Source organism: Agelaius tricolor, unplaced genomic scaffold (genome assembly GCF_023055355.1).
Source record: "Agelaius tricolor isolate 1412-34295 unplaced genomic scaffold, bAgeTri1.0.p SCAF_2, whole genome shotgun sequence".
Lineage (NCBI taxonomy): Eukaryota > Metazoa > Chordata > Aves > Passeriformes > Icteridae > Agelaius > Agelaius tricolor.
Genome location: NW_027269262.1, coordinates 71,218,147 through 71,242,376, shown reverse-complemented (window position 1 = coordinate 71,242,376; position 24,230 = coordinate 71,218,147). Strand labels below are relative to the sequence as shown.

Below are 24,230 nucleotides of genomic sequence, written 5' to 3'. Positions count from 1 at the left end.
ATCAGCATTTCGCTGTGGCGTTTGGCGGTGTCTTGAGACACAGCTCCTTCATCGGAAAGGAGCTACCGAGCGCCGAGCAAGCACCTGAAGACGTGGAACTGCCTGGGGCTCCGGGAGTGCAGGAGGAGAGCCGGGAGGAGAGCCGGGAGGAGAGCCGGGAGGGGCTCCGGGAGCGCCGGGCATGGCCCCGCAGCGCTGCCGCCGCTCGCGAGGCTCGGCTCGGCTCGGCTCGGCTCGGCTCGGCTCGGCTCGGTTCGGCTCGGCTCGGCTCGGCTCGGCTCGGCTCGGCTCGGCTCGGCGCGGCTCGGCTCGGTTCGGCTCGGCTCGGCTCGGCTCGGTTCGGCTCGGCTCGGCTCGGCTCGGCTCGGCTCGGCTCGGCTCCGGCTCGGCTCGGCTCCTGCTCGGCTCGGCTCGGCTCCGGCTCGGCTCGGCTCGGCTCGGCCAGGGGCTCCGGCGCGGCCCGGGGAAGGCTCGGCGGGGCCGGCCCGAGGGGGCGGGAGCCCCCGGCCCCGTGCCAATGGCTGAGGGGGGTGGCTCTGCCTGGCTGTCTCGCTCGGTTACAGGATGGAAATTCCCGGCCTCCCCGGGGAGGGAGCTCGGGCTGCGCGCTCTGAAAGGCTCATTTATCGCCGCGCTGCCGCCCAGAGCGGGGAGCCGGGCTCTGCCGCGCCGGCCCCGCGCATCCCGCCCCGCACGATGCCCCGCGGCCCGGCCGCCGCCGCCGCCCCGCTGCTGCTGCTGCTGGCGCTGCTGCTGGCGGCGGCCCCGCCGCACGGCGGCTCCGAGAGCCCCAGGGGGAAGCAGAAGGCGCTCCGCCAGCGGGAGGTGGTGGACGTGGTGAGAGCGGCGGGCCGGGGGCCGGGAGCGGTGCGGGCGGGGGGTGGCTGGAGGAGCCACGCAGCCGCTTTGTTATTGCAAAGATACGAAAAAAGCGATAGATCAGAGGCTTTCGAAAAGCCTGGCGGCCGCTCCAGGCAAGGCAGCGCCGGTCCCGCGCCGCTGGGCATCTCTCGGTTCAGTTAATTGAGCCCTTGTTGTGCTGAATCAGGAAAAAGCGGAGAAGGCGCTGCACGGGCTTTGACACAAACCGCGGGGTCTCGGCGGCCCGGTGTGTGTTTGTGGGCTTCCCCATCGGGCCCCGGGCGGGGATGGCGGCTGGAGCCGGCCCAGCCCGCACTCCCCGCCGTGCCCGGTGCCGGGGCTGGCTCCGCGCACGGCAGGGGCAACGCCGGAATCTTCCAGCCCTTCCAACATCAGCAGTGAATGCTGCTTAGTTCCTTCCAACGTAAGCAGTTAACTGCTGTTTAGCTCCTAAAGTGCTAGTGGATAAATAGTAATGAGAAAAACTATCTGCATGCTCTGAAAACTATCTGCATGCTCACCGAGCACACTTTTCCTTGGAGTTGCACGAATGCACTATTTCCTTTGGCAGCAGGGACTGCACACCATTGTTTGCAATTCCACTGCTACTAGAAACCTGAATGCATTGGGACTATCCCATCTCAGGGATAGATGACAGGAGGGAAATTTTCCAGTCCTTGGAATGTAGAAAGCAGATGTGAAGGTATTTCTGTGAGTTGCTGGAGTGTCAGTGGTATCACCATTTCTTCCATGATCTCCAGAGAGATCCCCTAAAGTGATGTGCTGGAAGCAACACTGCTAGCAAAGCTCCTTCCCTTTCACACTACTTCGTTGCCTTTTCACTTTTATTGTGGAAATTGAATTGCATTGAGAATAAGGAACCTGTACACTTGGATGAGCTAACATTTTCTGAGCAGTGTTTCAGGGTCCCTCATTGCATTGAAATTGCTTGGTGCTTTTTGGATGCAGCAGAGTGAGCAGCAAAGTGTGGGTAAATCAACGGCAGCTGACTCATGCACAGCCCAGCTGTACAGATGCTTCTGCAGAAGCCCTGCCAGGGCAGAGTGGAGGCAGAACTGAGGGGGGATCCTGCCTTCAGTGGATGTTTAAAGTATGTTTTATGCATTTCCAGCTTAAGCAAACATGAAAAAGACTTGACTTGGCAAGACAGACCATTTTAGCTGGAGTAGAGCCCAAAGCCCAGGTGATTCTTGTGCTCCCATTTATTTTTTGGGACGTGCCATGGCTGAGGTGCTCTCCCTGTCTGGCTGTGAGTGGCAGCCCCTGTGTGGGGACAGGCCAGCCCTTCCTGGTGTCTCTGGGGATGGGGGCAATAGGCCACAGCTTTGGCCTGACCCAGCTCTTGCCTATTTCCACATGCAGGATTTCTGTGGTGAGGAACCACATGCGAAAGCCAGAGTCAGTCACCATTACAAATGGAGTCCAGTGGGAAAGCAAGAGCAAAACCAGATAACTGTTGCTGTGTGAAATAGAAATGTCCTTGCATTGTTCTCCTGGGTTGGTGCTTTGCCAACCAGCCCTCTCTCAGCTAACTTTTCTGAAACATGGTTTTCTTTGTGAAAATATTCCAATATTTCCACTGCCTTTAGCCAGCAGGGTTTTCTTTGGTAAAGGTAGTAAGAAAGCTAGCAACCATTAGTCAAACCCTCATCTGACTTCTTACTAGACCTCTCCATGTAGTCACTGATTTTACTTTTGGTGTGGCTCCAGCTAAACCTGTGATGGCTCTGCTGGTTTTGCACCAGAACCTGTGAAAAGGCACAGCCTCAGAGAAGAAAATTCACCAATCTGACAAAGGAAAGAGGGCAGAGGCTGTAGTTTACAGCTCCTGCAGTGCAGACAGGGGCATGGCTGGCATGAGGGGGAATAGCTGCACCACTGTTTCTTTTTGAAACAGATGGGCATTAAGTGGTTTAAACTAGATGAAGACAAATAAATGTGAGAAAGTGGAAGGGCAGAATCCTCACAGAATCTGTGAGGATTTGGGATGAAGACTGGAGGAAGCAGTCAGTCACCAGATAGGACAGAGCACATGAAGTAAAAGCCCTGGCCAGCCCCTGCAGGTTTCTGCTCACCATTCCCATGCCCAGTGCTCCTCCCACATCCCAGCCCTCAGGCTGCTGAGGGAGGGAGCTCTGGGCTTCACAAACCTACTCTCCAAGGTGGGCAGAAGGTGGGAAGGTGATGTGTGTTAACATGGAGTTTGGGAGAGCAACATTTGACCTTTCCTAATGCTGTGATGTTAGGAAGGATGTGAGTGTGCCCTCCTCCCATGTCTGCTTTCCCACTGTTACAAACAGCTTCCTGAGTTCAGCTTTATTCCAGGATGCAGCTTCCCACATCCATATCACCATCCATTTGTGTGCATATTGGAGACTGAATTGTGGGGCTTGATTATCACCATTTAGTTGTCACCTCCTCACCAGAGGAGCAGTGAGAGAAGAAAAGTGGCACTACCCTTTGCTCTATGAAATGGAAAATTTTCTTAAAAAAAAAAAAAGGAAAAATAATACTGAATATGCATTAGCGTAGACAGTTATACAAGTGATGGTGGGTTAGGAGAAAGTAATTATTAAGATGTGACTTCTTTTTTTGTTTCTGTTTTGACTCTTGTGAGGTTTTCCAACAGGTTTTAATTCTTGGACTAGGCAATTTTTTAATGCTAGGATTTATGCAACTTTTAATTTAAAAAAGCATCTTATTTTACAGCAAATTCTGCTGGCACTGCTCATTCTTCCTTTTTTTTTTTACTTCAGTGGAACCGTTTTCTGGGAGATGCAGAAATAGCCCATTGTGGCACAGCAGGGGGTGTGCGCTTTGTTGTTATTCACTTGTGTTTGACTTGGTTAGCCTCGGAATGGAGGGGTGGAAGCAGCAAGATCTCTTCTCTCTTCCAGTATAATGGCATGTGCTTGCAAGGCCCCAGCGGCGTTCCTGGACGGGATGGAAACCCGGGAGCCAATGGGATCCCTGGGACACCTGGGATTCCGGGAAGGGACGGGCTGAAGGGGGAGAAGGGCGAGTGCATGCGCGAGAGCATCGAGGAGTCCTGGACGCCCAACTTCAAGCAGTGCTCGTGGAGCGCGCTCAACTACGGCATCGACCTGGGCAAGATCGCGGTAAGCGGCGCTGCCCCGCGGGCCAACACTGCACCGGCCTCACAGATTTACTGCTTTTCTGCATGCCAGGGGGAACTTCTCAAAGGCCTAGCTACTTTGGATTGCTCTCAGCTGTGCTTCAGCTCTGTGCCTCTTGCATTCCTGGAATAGGGTTTAGGAAGAATTTTGTAGCTGGTGTAAGAGTACGTTCAGTAGACCAGATCTGTAACTGTAAGGCTGAAAGTCACAGTACCAAAAAAGTACCTCTAGCTTGCCCAAAACAGGGCAAGGTTTTCACCATTTCAATGCTAAGAAGGGATGAACATCTTTAATCGGCTATTTGTACCCGTCTTTATAACTCTTGCTTCATAGTGGTTACTCACTGAAACTCAGTTGCAGTTGCAGGATGCTACTGCAAAGGATCAGCATTGCTCAGGAACAGAGTTGCCAGTGTCACCCAGACTGACACAAACAGTCTGTCCTCACTGCAGCCCTGGGTGTAAAACTTTTAGAAAAAATCCCTGCTCAATCCCAGCTATGAAGCAAAGCCCAGAGTGATTATAGCAGTTTAACTGCTGTGCTGTGGCTAGAGAGAGAATCAACTTTTTCAGTAGACTTTTTTTACTGCCTGCCTTGTACTTGCAGAATGGTCCCTAGCTTTTTCTTTTTTTTTTTCTTTTTTCTTTTTTCCTTTTTTCCCTCTTTTTTGGTCTCTTTTGGTCTTTTTTTTTTTTGTCTTTTTTTTTATTTTTTTTTTCTTTTTTTTTGGTCTTTTTTTCCCCCTATGATATCAAGCATTTTGAAGACAGGTTAACAACCACTTAAAAACCTGAAAGTATTTATTTTTCAGCTGTGGAGCTTTTATTGGGTATAAACTGCTCAGAAGTCTTGTGGTAATCGTTAAGTCCAGGATTTCTGTTAGCAGAGACAGAAACTGTGCTGTCTTGTTGTGCAAGGACTTGGGGGTTGGACTAGATAATCTTCTAGAGGTCCCTTCCAACCCTTATGATTGTGTGATCCTGTGGCTTGAGTGCAGCTTTCAGAGAGCTTATATCCTTTTACATAAATCCCAGAAGGTGACTAGGCTAGCAATTGAACAGCAGGTATTGTCTAAATAAAATTAAGAATTTCCATAATCCATTTCTCCTTTACCATCTATGAGGTGCTGTTCTGATTTGCATCTTTGCACCACAAGGGATTTCCCAGGCTGTAATTTTTTTTTTCCCCCCAGAGGGACCTAAAGAGAATAGCCAAAACATTTTGAAATAAATACATTCCTAAATCAGTGTCCTAAATATAAATATATAGGAAATAAATGGGCTCAAACCCAGAGGTTTGTGCCAAAGCACCTTTGTCTCCTGTCAGGAATGCACGTTTACCAAGATGCGCTCCAACAGCGCCCTGCGCGTGCTCTTCAGCGGCTCGCTGCGGCTCAAGTGCAGGAGCGCCTGCTGCCAGCGCTGGTACTTCACCTTCAACGGGGCAGAGTGTGCCGGCCCACTGCCCATCGAAGCCATCATATACTTAGATCAAGGAAGCCCAGAGCTGAACTCTACCATTAACATACACAGAACTTCCTCAGGTATGTATGCTGGGAGAGCAGAGATGGAGCAGAAGGAGGGAGCAGCAAACACAGAGAGTGGCCAACTCACACTTGTTCTCTTACTCTGCTGTCTCAGAGCTGGCTATTGATAAGTAATAGTATTATAATTATTTATTAAGTGGTACTTTCTTGCTCTGGTACTTTTTGTGGTACTACATCCTGAGATTTAGAAATGGAAGAGATTTCTGTCCAGACAGGTCTACTGATCTCTGCCACAACATGACTACAGAGACATTCTGTGCTGTATTAACCCATGGAGAAACAGCCTTACTGCCAAGTAGACAGTGTCATCCTGGCTTAAAATACTGGTATTTGCACATTATCAGTGCAAAAATGAGACTTTCCTCCTGCAATTTCTACTCTGATTTCAGGAGGGGCACAAAAGTACCTCCAAAGTGGGGAGCAATCTGGGAGCAATTATTCATTCGCTTAGCAGAGGCAAATTAGTGAATTCATTCAACATAAAAGGATGTGATACTAAGAAAAAGGAATGTAATGTCTGTGTCCGTTCTCCATTTTTCTCCCTGTACTGCATGACTGCATGAAATCTAATGTCTAGAGCTGTTATAGGATTTTTTCAGCATAGGGGGTAGAGCTGACTTGTCTTCATTACCCCACCTCCATCTAGTGGTGCTAGCGAGGCATCAGGAGTGCAACTTCATGCAGAAGCAGTGATGACGAGTGGAAAAGCTTACAGGGTGGCAATCACCTTTACAGAGCTGGGCTGTAAACCCCACCCCCTCCCATCACTGCTAGAAAGATGTCTGGAAGGGTATGAAGCCATATTCCAGCTCCCAGTGTGTAAATTTGGGTTTTAAAGCAGCAGCTATACCTCCCATTTTGCCATCCTGTGGATGGTGATCTGCTTCAGGTACTGCAGTGAGTGTCAAAGAGCAGCACAGACAGGCGCTGCATGCCTTTAACTGATGTTGCCACATATCTACATAAGAGTTTTTATTGCTGAAATTGTTTTAAAATTCTAAAACTTTTTCACATTTAACTAAATAGCACAAGCTTGCAACAAGCTGCTGTTCTTATGCACTTGATTCCACCTTCAGTTGTGAAATACAAAGGGATTGTGTCTGGTGAGGTAACCTGACTTTTGTCTTTAACCAGTGGAAGGTCTGTGTGAAGGGATCAACGCTGGCTTGGTGGATATTGCCATCTGGGTGGGGACGTGCTCAGATTATCCACGGGGAGATGCTTCTACTGGATGGAATTCAGTCTCCCGAATCATCATTGAAGAACTGCCAAAATAACTTCCCTCTCTTTTTATAATACCTTTTTTTTTTTTTTTTAAATTTTGTACTATTTTTTTCAGAATTTATTTCAATAGAGTTGGACACAAGTACTGGACTGAAAGGCACCAAAGCCTTGCATCTGTAGCCTTTGTCTTGTTTTGTACACAGCAGAGGCTTTTTATAATAATCATTTTAGAATACAAATATCAAAACCAAGTTCATTAACATTTTAAATTTCTTTTTTGATGTTATACCACCACTGTTTTTAGAATTAACCATAACTTTTTGTATCAAATAAATAAGACCTTTTACAAAAAAGAAATCCGGGTTATTTTATTGAACATTAATCTGTTTAAGGTATTTTACATGGTGTTGTGATACACGATTTCTTTAGAAGGCTTTATAGATAAAGTTCAAAGAAAGTAAAACCAGGTGTTGGCTTTAGCCTTCAGAAAACATACATAAAATGCACTCCTGTAAATCTGACTGCAGAATAGGATGCTCTGCTGTTACAGTCTTGTCTCAATGAACTCCTGGTGAATTAACTGTGACCCAGACAATGTGGTAAGTGTTAAATACCTCATTATGAATAACTGAGCAAAACTGGACTATCTAAGCTCTTCTTCCCTCTCTTGCTTCTTGATAGACTGGATTTCAGTGTAATATCTATGACTGGTCTCCACTACTAAGATGCAGACACTAAATAAATTTACAGTTACAACACTTAATTTCATTGCTCCAATAAAATAATTCTCCTGGATTTAGCCTTTCAGTTATACAGAATCACTTTGGTGTTAGTTAAAAGCTAGATGTATTAAACTGTTTAGAAGATACAGACATAAGACAGGTTGAAATGCCTAGGCTTTCCAAAACTGAACTGGTAAAGTGAAACAATGATGTCACAGCTGTTTGACAAGTGACAACACTGATCATGCCAACAGACCATAAGCTTCAGTGTTTTAAGTATTTTCTTTCAAATGCTGCAAGTGGCATATTCAAACATTTTTAAAATTTTTACATATTCTAAAGAGAAACAACAATCATATTTGTATTACAAAACCAATTTTACATTAACAAAATAAAAAAACTCATGAAAAGCATGTACAACATGCAAAAATCTCCACTCTTCCCACAAATTAAAAGGAAAAAACCCATTAAATCTGAGATAATGAATTTATTTCAGCTATTTAGAATTAAATCTCATTTTCTTTTATGAACAAGCTGTAAGATTTGCCCCAGGATGGGCAGCCCTTGCCTGTAGCTGTTGTTGCAGATACTGGGGAGGACACCTGCAGTGAGGGGAGCACTTGGGCTTGCCCAACTGCAAGATGGTGTGTGGGATTTGCTGCAAGCCAGCAAGTTACACAGCTGGTATTTTGTCTCTGAAGAACTGCAATGTTTTCACTGGCTTGGAGGATGGTTTTAAGGTACCTGAACACAAACAAGTTACTATGAGCTGGGCTGTGGTGTGAACTTAGAGAACGTCAGCTAACACACAGTGAGTGATTGTGCACATGCTCACAGCCTGCCCCTGCATTTATCCTGAAGCATGGGTAAGCTGTTCTGGCCCAGAGCAGACTAATCCAGGCTAGTACGTGCACAGCTTTTCCTCTTTTATCATGTTTTCATATGTCTTCACAATAGATTTTGGATCCTGGGTGATAGAGTTAACTCAGCGTTCCATTAAATTCATTCTGTGTACCACCAAACACACAAACCCCAGTAAGCACCCTCCAAAGGCAGAAGCTTCTGCCAGTAAAACTTCCAGTAAATTTATCTTCAGCTAAATACACACAGAACCTTCCGTAATAAAAACCAAAGCCAGCCATGCTGGCCCCAGATGAGATTATTCTTTCCAATGAGATTATCAACTCTATCAGTAGAGGGGATGGGATTGTGGAAGAGAAAGTGTAAATTATGAATAAGTTTAGTTACACACAATATGTGGTATTTGGCAACAGTATCTACAAAAACAAGAGAGTGGATTACTGAAATGAAGACTCAAAATACTGAGTAGTTTCTGTAGCTTTCCAGCTTTTAACTTAAAATTTAAACCAAGTCCCTAATATGTTAAATTTTTATTAAAAATTGTTCTTTCTGCTTTAGGTTAGCCTGGTAAACAGGAAACTTCTCTAAGTGATTACTCTGCTCCCTATGAAACTGATGATTTTCCCCTGTTGATAGCCTTTGCTAACTTATTTCCTAGTTAAATGATACTTACTAGATACTTAATATCTTCTTACCAACAGCAGGAGGCAGATGTCAGGGTCAGTAATGTCTTTATTAAATAAATAAGACCCAAAACCACCAAACCCAGAACTCTAAACAGTACATATCCTTGATGGCAATTATTGGTGTGGGAAAAAAACCCATAACTATTATAAAAATTTACTGATATGTACTATAATTTAATTTATCAGTAAATTAGCAATCAATATATCAACAATCTTTTCCTTAAACCAAATCAGAAGACATTAACCTATTGTTCTGTTTTTTTAAATAAAGTCCTGTGCACAGGATTTTTTGAGACTAGAAACATTTTTTTTTCCCAGAGAATATTACTGAAAGTAAGTGTGGTCCTATTTTTTGCTACACTGGCTTGAACACTGCATCACTATGGGATTACTAGAAAAAAAATCCTCATCTTTAAAATGTAAGCCTACTTTAAAATATGCATTTCTTAGTAATATGTGGTCAGCTGTATCATTAATGGAGACAGACTGGCACAGAGAGAGATGGAGAGAGAATGAAAGAGAGAAAATGAATTAAGCTGCCAGCAACGTATGCACTTTCAGCATGTTGGTCTGCTGCTAAAACCAAGTCAAAAACCACAGTGCAAACCTGGCCTGCTATGAGACAAGAACTGAGCTTCATCAGACTTGCAATTATTCAAACCCAAGAATGGACAGCTGTTTTAAAAAAACAATTTGTTTCCAAACTGCACCCCACTGAGACATACATTTTTGTGTTGGATGAACAATGGAGTCTGGAGCATTCCACATGCTAAAATCTGATGAATAACACAGAGGTGGATTCAGATGACATTCCTTGTTTTAATGAGACTCAGATATTTAAGAAAGTTTTGACAGCCCCCAGGGTTGCTTTCATATGAAGTTTTCCACTTGTGCAGGAGCAGAATTGCACCAACTGTTATCTTGAGACTTGCTGAAACTGCTTAGTGAGTTATTCCAGGCAGGCCAGGATGAATGGAATTGCTGTGCAGCTGCCTTCACCCAGTCACAGCACTCTTATTTCACGGTTGCAGACATCTGCTTCAAGCAGACACAGCTGATTCAGGGAGGAAGGCAGCAATGCAGGAACGTTCAACAGGAGAGATGTTGGCAGGGTTTATTGTCTCTACATTCTTTCCTTAAAATACCAGATCAATTCACAGTGTCAAAGAAGACTGCTGAAGTAAATTTCTCCCAGATCATGAATATAAAAAATAAAGGATAGATTCCTTCCTAGGAATACAAGTCCATACCTTTAATTATTTTCTTTCCTAAAACCAAGTAAAAAGCCAGACACATTTTCATAAACTACAAAGGTAATACAGCAGGCAGGAGTCACTCTGATTACGTTAGGTATAATTCCTTTGTAAAATCCATGAACACCTTCTTTCCTTTAAAGACAAAAAAAAAAAGGTTTTAATTAATGTCTTTTAATAGAAAAAAATGAGACATAAAACAAAGCCTGGCATTTTATTTCTCACACTCCCATTGAGAGATGTACTTCAGGTTAGAAATTACAATTTCAGACAGTGCTTAAGTGCATCAAGTATTAACCCATTGTTTTTTCTTCTGAACATATAATAGCATTAAGTAGATCAGTTATTTAGCCCAGGCTTTGAGTGTTTTTTGTGGGTCTTGTCTAAGTAAGGCAATTTACCATCTTTCTTCATGCTACAACAACTGGGTAAACAACTAAGAAAAGTCACCATTCATTTTTTGAGATTTTAAGCACCCCTTCCAGAATTTTGATTCTACTGGCCAATAAATAAGAACCTAATTTCACCCAATTTGAATCAGTGTGTCATGCTAGGGCTGTTAAAAAGTTTTAGAGACATTAAATCTCAGCTCTTTAGGTGCAGACCTCATAGGCATAGAACACCTGGAAGGAGGAGCAAACGGAGATCCAAAGAAATGCTTGGGTGTGGTTTACACAACCCTCCTTAAGTCCCATTTGTTTCATCAAGAGCTCAGCAGTGGCTCCAGAATGGCTGCACTACACTTGACCAGAACTAAAAAGCCTTCCTGCAGCCTGCAGCACGGAAGGGCTCAGCACAGACACATCAGAGCTACTTTTGCTCTGAATTGCCTCCAGTTGAAATGGTTGCACAGCCTCTGAACCAGGGGTGCTCCTGGAACAACAGAGCTGGCACTTACTGCACTTACTGAGCTGGCCCCTCTTCACAGCCAGGAGCCCATTCCCACCTCTGCAGCAATATGGCCCAACCCAGAAGCACTGCCCAAAGCCAAGGATGCACATGCAGAGGTGGCCACCCTTGGTAAACACACAGGTCTGTATGCAAACTCTCCCCTGCACTGTGCAGCTCAGGGAAGGTTTGTGAGAAGATATGAATAGGTGTGAGGTCACAGGTCTCTAAAGGTCCTACAGGAAGGTGGGACCAGACAACAAGTGCAGTCAGGCCCCAGGGTAACCAGGGACATCAGTATAATCAGCTCTGGCTAGCTCACTTCACCTTGCCAGGAATTTGGATTAGCCACAACTCCCAGCAGCACAATGCTCCTGTCCTATGTGATAAGCCAAAGCAGTTCAAGTGAGACTTCATTTAGTGTCCCAAACCAGCCATGACAATGTTATTTTTAAGCCTGTGAAATTTGCTGGAGAAGAGAGAAGGGAGACAGAATAAACAACAGGAACCTGCAGGGGGCATTGGCTCTCTCCCATCTCCTCCTCTCTCCTTAGCTTACTGCTGTTGGTGGCATCTTGCACAACATGACTTTGTACAACTAACACTTTGATTGCTCTGAACTGTACTGGTTCTGCAAGTCAGCAAGAAGCCAGTAAAGGTAGCTCTGATTCTGTAAAACTCAGTCTGCAACATGCAGGCTTTTTAATTTTGCACACCTACCTCCAGGTCCTGCGGATCACATCAAACACCCCAGAGTATGTGTTATGCTGGTCTTGAAGACGAGCTCGCACAACTTGATAGGGATATGTTGCTACCACAGCAAATATTTTGGATACAGCTGCCATCATTATGTATTCCACAGTGTTCTGAAAGCAACAAAAATTGTCAGGCTTGCCTTAGGTATAGTTTAAATTAGCCAGTTCCCAAAATCTTATTTGATTTTTAAACGTACAACCAAACAATACTCTAGATTTTTCCCTCTTATGATACAACATATTAAAAGAAATGTCAGTTTTTACTACATGCAGTGCTACAAGTAATTGACTGTAAAACATGTGCTGTGCCTTCTCATTCCCATTAAGAGAAACACTTCTTCCAATAGTAGCTACCTTTGCCCAGCTTGCATCCAAACAGTTTTCCAGGGTTTAATACCACTCCCTCTCGTTCCACAATGTAAGAAAAAACCCTCATTCCCTCCTCTAAAATTCTCAAAACACTTGCCAAAATAAGAAGTTGGTTTTCAAAACCAGTGAGAACCAGTTGCTTGTTCCTAAAAAGTGAGAAAGTATTATTTCCTTCAATATATTCTGCACTTTAATTAATGTACCAATACTTTGCACATTTGGCTGCTGTATAACCTGACAAATGGAATCTACTTCTGATTATTTACATGCCACAACACAATTTTATTCTCAAGCATCCTACCAGTTTTGTATCTGATACTCTGTTTCTATACTTGTTGTATCTCTCTTTCAAATCCTCGTAGGCCATGAACTGAAGTGCTCCATGTGATGTTCCGAACAGACCAGGCACAAATCCCTAAAAAAAGGATAAAACAAGGTTAAAGGGTAATGCACAAAATCTAAACAACTTGACAGAGCACAGCTCACACCCCTACATTTGTCCTCCCTTAATGTACAGACTGTGCCTGCACTGCAGTTCCAGTCTGACTCAGTATCCTTAAGGGCAGGCATCACACCAACACTCAAAAAATGCTACTTTTCTGACATACAGCCTAAAGTCACCTCCTGAGTCACTGAGATAAAACAAATGGCCCAGGGACTCCACCTCACAGAGCACAAGCTGGTAACACAGATTAGGATTGCAAGATCACAAATCAAGCTCAGTGCACATTTCCAGAGACTGGCACTGAGGGGTCTGGTTCCACCTGAGACTGCTAAAGCAATGACAGATGCTGGCAACTCAGAGAAGAGCCACCAGGAGCACAGATACAAAACATTATTGTGATTGAGCCTGGGAAATAGATATGCATGTGTTTGCATGTGTGTCTCTACAAAAATGTGTGTCTATGAGATATATACATATTATATATGTATATATATACATATTTCTAGACTAAAAATGTTTGTGCCTATATAGAATAACAGAATCATTTTGGTTGGAAAAGATCTTTAGGATTATCAAATCTAACTATAAACCTAACACTGCCATGTCCACTACTATAACATGTCTCTGTGGGAGAAGAGACTGAGCTGCTCCAGCATTGTCTTTCATACACACACAAACACATGAAAATACACATCAACATTTAGGTTCAAAAAAGTTGAAATGAAGGGGGAAAACAGGTACTTTCTGAACTGTCTCCCCAAGAAAGAGAAGACAGGAGTTCCCCTAGGAGCAGGAGAAGAGAAGACAGGAGTCCCCCCTGGCAGCTGGCAGCTCCATTAAAATGACCTGCCAGCTGCAGGGGTTCTGAAAAGCACTAATTCTTTTTGAAGAGTTGGTCACTTGCATTGAAAAACACAAATAAATGGATGATTATTCATCTTGGCCAGAAAGGGACTCAAAAGCTTGCTGCAAACTATTAGGGTACAATTATAACAGAGTAAAGTGTTCAAAATGCGGGTAAAAGGACTCAAAGAACCAAAGTTTATTTCCCATGATCCATTCAGGCAAGAAAAAGGAATTAAAAAATGTGTTCAGATGCCAAAGTCTGTGTTAGACTAAAAGTCAAGCCCAAAATGTTGAAGACTTAGTCTGACTTAATCAGAATATGATTAAAAGCCTGGAGAAGGTGAAAAGGAGAAGAGATCCCTGAAGGAGTCCACTGAATTAGTGTTAACAAGACAAAATAAAAAAAATCCTAAATTGCAGAAAAACGCCAACAACTAAAACTACAGCAGGCATAAAAATTGCACGGATAATACACAAAATACCACTTCAGGGATCAGCTTTCCAAATGCTACATACAGATTTCTAAAGTTTTTCAGTCTTTCAGGAAATGATTTTTTAGAATTTCTTCTTCTCACAGTAAGAAATAATGGTCATGAACTCAACATCAGTGATCACAAACTAATGAAATGCATTAAAGCCTAGTGAAAGTCCCAGGAAAAAAACCTTCCCCAAATGAGAACAAGTGGAATTAAACCACTTATCTGTATTTTGTCAGCACAAAGTGAAGTTGAAGCCAAAGGGCCCCAACAGAGGGAAAAGGACACCTTTGGTTTTCAGAAATCCTGGATCAGAGAAGAAAATAAAAGCAATATAAAAACAGAAGAAGAAAAAAAAATCTATACAAAAATGTCAAAGAAAAAATTATCCAGGTCAGCAAAAAAACCCACCAAAAACAGTATGAAACTTATGGACAGTGATAGCAGGGAAAATCTTCACAAACATTTCTTGGTGATTAATCAGTAAAACAACTAAAGGACAGTGGAAGTAATTGTTCTCCACTTGGAAAGAATTAGAACAATGTATTTATATCATAGAAAAATGAGGTAATACTTTCCCTGCCAACAAAACAAGAATGTTAAACAACCTTTAAGAGAGCTAAACGCTTAAAACTTAAGCCAGAAGGTTTGGATAACTTGCACCCTTGAGTCCTAAAGCATCTACTGGTTGTACTTCATACACAAATACCAGCAGGCTTAAAGTCTTGTGCTGAGCTTCCAAGGGCTAAGGGACTTTTAATGTTGGGCCAATATTAAAAAATGCAAGAAGGGAGTGAGGCAACTGTCAGCCAATGTGCCTCAGTAAAATAGGAGCTGACCCAGACCTTTATTGATCATAGAAAATAATGTACTCTGATGGAAAAATGTTTCAAAGCAAAACTGATTTCTTTGCAGCACTGAAATATCTTGGCTGGGGAACTTTTTGAAACATATTCTGTTTTCTTATTCTTAGAATACTTGAATTCAAAATTCTTTCTTGCCACAAAATTTGATAGAATTTAATGTTTTTTTTTAATACATAATATGACTGTAAAGAGAAATTTTATAATAACTTCACATACTTCTTGTTATTTTCTACTTTAATATTTGAAATATATATTTAGAAGATTTTTCCAATGAAAACATGACAAGATGAATGGTTCCTCAAAGAAGTCTTGCTTGAATTCTCTTTCAACGGATTAGAACAATAGATGGAATTAAATACAGTTCTATATTTATATTCTATAATTAAAAATTTAAATGCATATAATTCTGAGTAGCAGACAGTGGGAATAAAGAAATATTTTAAAGTTGGCTTAAAGTATTTTAAGTGCTGAAAATCCAGACAAGAAGAAAATGTCCTGTTGGTCAGTGTTTCAAAGGTTACCCATCACAATAAAAAGAAACACAAGCAAATATACACAATGGAAAACCTGTGCTTCTTAGTAAAGAAGGGAACAAGGTTCACTTGGTGATGTGGTACTCACATCACTGCCTGAAGTGTTTGACAGCACTCAAGCCAGAACAGCCTCTGCTGTCTGTTTCAAAAGAATGCAGCAAATACCTCTTGTAATCTCTCCAGTGCCGCCCTCATTTGGGCTCTCAGTGTGTCAGAGACCTGCACCATCTGAGTGCCCAGCTCTGACAACTTGTGCAGACAAGACACTGAAGTTGCCATTATCATCTTGATTCCCTCATGGTGAAAAATGTTACCATCTTTTATGTGAAAGCCACTTATGCTTATGTGTCTTTGTAGAACCTGCAACTTAAATTAAAATCAAGATGGCCGAATCTCAATGGATTTTGCTATGTACAAGTACAAAGATATAGAAAGCTTACAAGCTTCATATTTACAAGAAGAAAAATAACAGAAGCAAAGCATGCAAAATAAAGAGAGCTAAGTGCCTTAGCCATTGAGGGACCAGGAAAAGCACTTTATCCTCAGAGCATAGAATCTTGCCTACCAAAAGTGAAATGCCAACACAGAAGTGCCCAAATATATTTCACTTGGTAACGAGCACACATTAATGTTATGACTTTTGTTGTTGTCAGCATGCTACATTATTATTCTCAGTCTTGATGAACCTGGATTTTACTTTAATCTCCTTAAATTTTATACATTTACTGTGTATTTTACTCTTGATTATTAAGCATTGCTCTATTTCCAACTGCTGCTTCTATATCATCAATAAAAGAGAATAAAAAATGCACATACAGAAATACAGAGGCCATGAAGGATGCTAGTTGCATTCCTGACTGATGTCTTAGTAGCCAGTCACTCTAGAATATACATCTAACAGTTTCTCAACAACTCAGAGATATTTTAGGTTTTCCTAAGAGCACCAATCCTACAATCTTACAACTATTTTACCTTGTTTGGGCACTCCTACCTTATGCTTGAAAAGAACAACACAGCACTCATAAAATGGAGATGGTTGCATTCATTAATGGCAAGGTAATTTTTAGAGCTCAAATATCCAGCAGATCCATGGGTGTGTTCAAAGTACATAACCCCAAGCTGTTTTTTAATTCAGCCTGGTGTGCAGCAGAGCAGCTCTGTCATCAGGGGGCCAGAAGACAAAGCCCAGTGGATGGAGGGTGTGGAAGATCACTGACTGGATGATGACTGGGATAAGGAGCAAAGGGGACTCCTCCTGCCTTTTCAGAACCAGGCCAAGTTCAAGAGGAACAACTTACTGAGAAACCCAGATTCAGACAAACTATGTTTGATGAACAATCAATACCCAGCAGAGCTAATAAAGACAGCTTTGATCCCTGCTAGAAAGATTGATGTAGCCTGACATAACCTATTTGTACCTCAAAGGACTGAAAGGATTTGCTCAGATCAGTAACAGCATCTGTGCAGTAAAGAGCAATATTGAATTGCTTGGTCAGAAATACCATTCTTTATTGTCTAAGGAGACAAATCTCAAACAGAAAGAAACTGCTTCCGGATTTTATTTCCAATTCTATCTGAGACAGTTGCTCTGTTTGAGATCCCTTCACTTACTATAAGGTGGTACTACCTGAGATCCCCTTATCTGCTACAAGGAATGCTATCTGAAATGAAGATTATGAGGAAAAAGAAGACAATTGTGTGTACAACAACTCCTGACTCAGAGCAATTAACAAAGCTTTAGCTGTACAATTTCAAATAGTGCAAGAAAAATAAAAGCTCCCCCAAACACTGAAATGGAGGAAGCTAAAGCATGTACAAGTCCAAGAGCCACCTGAAGAGGTGCCTTTTTCCCCAGTACAGACAAGGCTGAGAGAGTCCTGACGTCAAATGGAAGTTGCACAGTGTGCATACTTATGTAGGTCACTCAGGACCTATTTAGGTCACCTTCTTTGCAGATTTAAGCAAGTAATTTGCTCTTTCAAAGGAAGTAGCTGCTTTAGTCCCACATTTGCAGATTAACACTACAAAGAAGTGTCTAGTGCCAAAGGCGACACATGCTACTGGCAGGAATAATCTGAAAAGAAGGGTGGAAGGACATCTTAAAACCTAACAGATCCAAGAAATCAGAACTTATCTACATGGAACAGAGCAGACATCCAGGCAGGCAAACCTGACAATTTCAATTTAGGAATAAGTAAGGTGCCCTGTTCCTGGTGTTAGAATTTGGCAATCATTGCCATGAAGCACGCAAGTCTTACAAAATAGGAAGGATCACATTTTTCTCTGAGAATAAAATAAGCTAATGTTCAGAAGTCAGGATAATTTCTAAGAGAAAGTGGTCTTGTTCCCTATTCCTGGCAGTGTTCAGGGCCAGGCTGGATGGGCTCTGAGCAGCCTGGGCTAGTGGAAGGTACACCTGCCCATCACAGGGGTGTTGGAACAAGAATATCTTTAAGATGCCTTCCAACCCAAGCCATTCTATGATTCTGCAGCATGACTTGCAGGAGAAGAGCCAGCCTGAACTAAAATAGGTTTCTTCACAACTTCCAGGCACTGATGAATGCATCTTGATGTCATGACCTGAAAAGAGGAGGAGGCAAAAAGTCCAAATCTTGTTGCCATCTGTTTCCCTAAATTAAAGGGAACAAAAACCCCACACATATGCAGGCCCTATTTAGAAGTCTGCAAATTTAATGTATCTAGAGCTGACAGATTACAGACATCAATAACCAGAGGGCAAATAAGCAGTTGTGAAACCATGCATTGTGGAAGAAAAAATTAGCAAGTACTTTAGTCATGTTATCTTCCAGAAGAGGTTAGAAATACAGAGATAAGGGATAAAATGCAAGGAAGTACTGCCAGCAACATAGTTGCTGCCCTGCTTAACCAAATTCTAATTATAAGAAGATTCAAAAAAATTACAAAGCAGTTTATCACCAGTATAATGGTTTTTCTTCTGACTAAGCCTTTTTGCTGCAGTTCTTCAGTGGGGAAGACTCACAGAATCAAAGTGAGCTATTAAAATTTATTTTTTTTGTAGACAAATATTTAGAAGTCTCACCATGCTACTGGGTGGTGCCAGGTAATCATGGAATTTTTCTGAAATGTGATTACCTTATATAAGCCACGGATGCCTTCTGTCTTGTATATCTTTATGAGAGCATCAAACATTCCTCTGTACTGCCGCTTGGATGGATCCACACCAGCATTATACTGCAGCACAAGTCGAGTCTTGGTTACCCATATTGGGTTTGTAATGCACAGGGTCATGGCTCCTGAGAACACACAGAAGTTACTCCCATTGTTATGCCAACTCCACAGATTGTCCCAGTCTGTTCAGTCCAATATAACACAGGCTTCTACAATGACAAAACTACTTCTCCTACCAGAGTACTTATACTGTTCAAAACAGGTGAAGTTTATGCCCTCCATTGCTCCCTCCCTCTCCCTCCAAAGCTCACAGTCCAGTCCAATTCACTCCTGCTGTGGTACTTTTTTGCAGGGCACAAGTATTTTTGCATATTCCTAGTACAGTCCCTTTTTTGCTTCACCTTTCCACAGTTAGTAGTATAATCTGAAGTAGACAGTAAATGCAGTTTCTTAATGTACCACTGATTATCCAAGTTATTCTTCAATATACAATAATTCAAAATTTAATGGACATCTCAGTGATGTGAGATTTGCTTAATAATTTTGACAGGTTAATAGCAAGAACCTCTTATAGCTTTATAAGTTATTAAAAATACCATTGTGACAGAATCCATTATGACATTTCATTCAAACAATATGCTTTACATTTCAACTTTAAATGAATGTTTCAAAAGCCTAATGAAGTTTTCCAAATTGCCTGTACAGCATGTAGTGACAGGACAAGGGGGAATGATTCAAACTGAAAGAGAGTAGGTTTAGATTCGATACAAGGCAGAAATTCTTTACTGTGACAGTGGTGAGGCACTGGAATAGGTTGCCCAGAAATGCTGGGGATGCTCCACCTCTGGAAGTGTTCAAGACCAGGCTGGATGGGGCTTTGAGCAACCTGGTCTAGTGGGAGGTGTCCCAGCCAAAGACAGGGGGTTGGAACTAGATTATTTTTAAGGTCCCTTCCAACCCAAACCATTCCATGATTCAACAGGCTACCTCCTTTCCAGGTCCAGGTGTTAAATATTTAACAAGTTAACAATCTGATAGCAGCAGATTTCTATAGTTACATTTTGGGACCCAATACAGTACTAAATACGTAAAGTGCCTATACAGAATGAAAACTAGGACAAAAGACATTTTGACAACTGCTAATTCTGCACAAAACTGAAGACCACAGTCACCCACCTATTTGTGCCAGACATCTTTGTTTTATTTACAGACAACAAACTATTGCAGCTGGGCTGGAACACTTACCCTTGCCATCTGTAAGAAAAAGCTGCATTGACAGAGAAAGGCAGGTAACAGCATATGGAAAGGCTACAAGTGAACGTTAATTTTTGCATTTAACCTCACCAGCCTCTGCAGCTGACACTAGGTGTTCGCTCGCACTGAGACTTTCCATCTTCCCTTCCTTCTTGTAAGCTTTGATGGCATTGTAACTGGAAAATGTACAACATAGTTTAGTGAAGGTGAACACAGACCTACATCACAAAAAACCCAATCCAGAATGACATACCTGACTTAAGATCATGGTGGTACACAGCCTCTGAAGAAAAGGCATCCAAACTACTGTTATTTAATTGATTAATTGTCTCTGAGCAGTCAGCTCTTTAAAGTGAACTATGGTAATATATATTTAAATTGTAAAATTAAACTGTCAGTATCAATGGGACTGCATCTTGAAAATTATCAGATATCCAGAATTAACTTTTAAAAGAATTTTAGTGGGACCCACAGTGCTAGGTATTGACCCTCTAGCTCAGAAATACACTGAGCATTCTTCTCTTGATCCAGTTTGCAATCTTTGTGAATTAAGGAATTGTCAACAGAAGATGAAATGTCAATAGCAATCTACAGCAAAGCTTAAGGAGTACAACAATACAACAGCAATACAACAAAGTACAATACAACAAAGTACAACAATAATAGAGTTTAGACAACTGACAAGTGAGCTTTGCATAGGCATACCAGCTAACTGTAAAGTCCCCAGAGTCCCTAAAATGTTTGAATTAACAGGGATAAGTACTAACAGAGTTAATAAAGTAGAATATTTAAAAATGGGCTTTAAAAGCAAAGCCCATGAACTGACAAAAACAATGAAAAAACTGTCACTAAAATGATTAAAAACAATCAAACATTTAGTTTTAGTAGAAAACTTCACGCTCTTTATTTTCAAGAAATCAATTTAGATTCTTGTTTTTCATGGGGTTTAAGAACAGTGTATTGGCACTTTTAGAGAATTCTTTCTGAATAGTATCACCACCTCTCAAATTCCTTAGTATTTTCACAGCAGCAAGGGAATGCACTGTACCTGACAAAGGAACAACTCTCTGACTCAAATTGCTTAAATTCTAAAACAGCAAACCATAATAAACATTAACAAACCTGGACTAGCTAAGAGAATGACAAGTTTGTAAGTCCTTTAGCACATTTTTATACCTCACAAAGAAGATGCAATGTATATCTGAACACTACATTGTGCAGGCAGTGAGTGACACATTTTACAGCTCTACTTACAAGAAGAAGTAAAGTCCCCAGGAGGCCCCTGCTCCCACCATGTTTGGAGTTACCCCTTGGTACAGGCCTCGAAGCCCCTCATGCTTCCAGACTGTGCTCATACAGTGAAGAATTCCATTGTACTTTGGCCTCAGCTCCAATCCATCACTTACTACAAAAGAGAGAAATGATACTGGAAAACATTTCGGGAAGCATAAAGTTCAACTGCCTCCAAGCCAACCCAGGAGTCCACAGCCTCCAAAGCAATAAATGAACATGAAACATAATTGATCAACTGTATTACATGAGTGTTATTTCACAAGTATGCAAGAGCTGAGGTTTACAGCTTTATAAGCTTAGAGTTGAAGAACTTAGGGAAAAAAGGGGGGGAAAAGAAATAAAAACCAGAGATAACTACTTAGCTTGGTAAGAGGAAAGTTCCTATGAATCTGACAAGGCTAAGTAAAGGCACTTTTGTACATTTTTGATGAGCAGCGGATCTGAAGTTTTCTGTCTCTTCTTTTTAGCACTCCAGCAATTGTGCATCATATTTCAAGTGATATGGATGGCATCCTTGACATGTTTCTCTAAGTTGTTTAGACAAGTCCTAAGTAACAACCCTTAAATTCAAATTTTCTCCTTAAAATGTTCTGTAAAGCAATGGCTCACGTCTTACTGATTCCCAAGTCAAAGCCAATCCCTTTTTACCAGGATACACAAAGGCTTCTTCTCCCACCTAATAACCTAACAGCTGGTTGTCCAAATGTTCAGAAAATACCACTTCAAAAATACAGAAAACGACAAGTTTTTGTCTGACAGATCATGTAGAACAAGGATGTCCACAAAGCTCGGAGTGGTGACTACTATTGCTCCTACCATAACAACAAAGGAGTAAGTTGGTTACTGATGGGGTATGTGATGCAGTCCATGGTGAGATGACAAGAGGTAACAGACACAAACTGAAATACAAGGAATTTTGACCAGAACTTTTTATCCAGCAGAATGGCCAAATACATGAATAAGTTGCCTGAAGAGCATCTTTGGAGCTACTCAAAACTCCAGTGCACAAGACTGAACAAACTGATCTAAGCAGAGCTTATCTGAGTAGGGGGTGAACTCCTCAGCTCTCTTCTGAGCTAAATTACTCTGTGATGCCAACATAGCAGCAGTTTTCATTCTTACTACAGTTGTATGGCTAGACTGCAACTGTACTGAAAACTGAGCTCAAAGTTTTATAAGAAGTGTAGTTTTTGTGTCCCCACCAAAATGAATCCTGGTAAACAGGCATCTTCTATTCAGTGCCACATTATTACTAATTCCTTTTGAACTCTTTGTCCCATTGACAGTGTGACAGACTTCAGCATTAAAGACAAAATGCTTTTGCTGAGCACAGTGTGACAACGTCTGGACACCTTGACAACCCTCAAAACTAGAACACAAACACCTTTTGTCTCCTTCCTGAGTAAGTGTTGCTAGACCTTTCCAAAGACATTTGTGAAATCTTTTACCATGCAGACACTAGGTCAAGTTTATAAACATATGAAACAACACTGGAAATCAGAGACACAAACACAAGTCTTTCTGTCAATGATGCTGCCAAGAATCTTGACAACATTCATTTCTGATATCAGCTCACGCTGCCTCATTGAAGACAAAACACAGGAATTATTATTTTCAACCCAAAGAAGCATGTGAAAGTACATGACCTCCAAAAGCCACCTAATCCAAACCTGTATTCAAACCAGATCTAATTAGACCTGGTTACTTAGGGACATGACCAGTTGACTCCTGAATGTTTCCATGGCTGAAGAGATTACAGCCTGTCTGGGTAACCTTTTCCAGTATTTGACCATTCTCACAGTAAAATAACTGGAATTCTCCATGCTTGTGCCTGTTCCTTTTCGGGTCCTTCTAACTATCTCAAAGAATCTGGCTTTACCTTCTCTGTGCCTTCCAAGAACACTGTCATAGATTGCAATTTTAGCTCCCTTCAGCCCTTCCTTTCTGAGGCCAAAGGGATCCTGTTCTGTCAGCCTGTTCTGTGCCATGTGCTCCAGCCCCTTCACCAGTCTGGTGGCTTCCACTGGAGTCACACCAGTGTGTCACTGTCTTCCTTCCTTGTCTCGGAGAGCCCCAAAATAAACACAGTACTTCTGACAGTCTTACAAATGGAAAAAAGAGAGAAAAGAGCCCTTCTGCTGGCTGTGCTTCTCAGAATGCAGCCCAGGATGTGCCCAACTAGGACATGCAACGTTTTGAATTTTGAAAAATGTCTCTGTGATAGTTTGGTTTTGAGATCATCAATTTTTAAGAATAAACATCCATATTTAAGAAAACAATCCAAAGATACAGTAAAATGTTTCAATGTTTCAACCTCTGTGGAGAAACAAACCAGTCACAGAGTTTTCTGCAAGACAAAACCCCTATTGTTAACAACCAAGGTTATTCCAAAACCACCGCTAGCTCTGAGTGTTAAAAATCTCTGGCATAGAGGTGAACTTTGAACGTGGGCTTGGGCAGCCCGCCTGCTGAAGGGGCAGCGCTCGGGTGCCTCTGGCACTGGCGGCCACGGCAGGGGGGAGAGGCTGGCAGCTCCCCGACCTGCCCGCAACCAGCTCGGGGCCACCGCACACGCTGCAGCCCCTACACGGGACAAGGAGCACCTTGGGATAGCAGGGAAGAGAACGGGAGACCCTCCCGGCTCACGGCCAGTTTATTCCAAGCCGTGGGGCTGCCCCCGGCACCGGGGCGCTGCAGCCGCGCACGGGGCGGGCAGACAAGCGCGGGCTGTGGGCGAGAAGCCCGGCAGGTCCCGGGCCGGCTCGGCGGGCCCGGGCACGCCGGTGCGTGCTTAGCGCGGGACGGCGGCGGGCGGCCGCTCCGGCCTCACCTGCGAAGCGGATCTTGACGAGGTCCAGCGGGTGCAGCGCCAGGGTGGACAGGACGCCGCCGCTCATTCCCGCCGCCAGGTTCTCCAGCCGCACGTGCCGCAGCACGGAGCGCAGCGCCGGCTCGCGTGACAGCGGCTCGCGCGCCGCGCACGCGGGGCCCGCGGCGCCCATCGCCGGCCGCGCGCGCGCAGGAGCGGGGGCGGGGCCGGGGCC

General features: G+C 42.8%; 2 protein-coding genes across 2 annotated transcripts; one reads left to right on the top strand and one right to left on the bottom strand.

The window, feature by feature from the left end:
* The first annotated feature begins 221 nt into the window (after positions 1-221).
* On the top strand, positions 222-7,552 carry CTHRC1 (collagen triple helix repeat containing 1). The gene is given in 5 exon segments (XM_071421457.1): positions 222-656; positions 659-837; positions 3,780-4,001; positions 5,346-5,562; positions 6,700-7,552. Coding segments are annotated over 5 exon segments (900 nt in total). The 5' UTR covers positions 222-517; the 3' UTR covers positions 6,843-7,552.
* SLC25A32 (solute carrier family 25 member 32) lies at positions 7,131-24,217 on the bottom strand. The gene is made up of 7 exons (XM_071421456.1): positions 24,017-24,217; positions 21,148-21,298; positions 19,984-20,069; positions 18,604-18,764; positions 12,625-12,738; positions 11,920-12,065; positions 7,131-10,446 (listed from the first exon to the last, which is right to left on the bottom strand). Exons 1-7 carry the CDS (start codon positions 24,186-24,188, stop codon positions 10,311-10,313), a joined length of 966 nt encoding a protein of 321 aa, XP_071277557.1. The 5' UTR covers positions 24,189-24,217; the 3' UTR covers positions 7,131-10,310.
* Between the last annotated feature and the right edge of the window lie 13 nt (positions 24,218-24,230).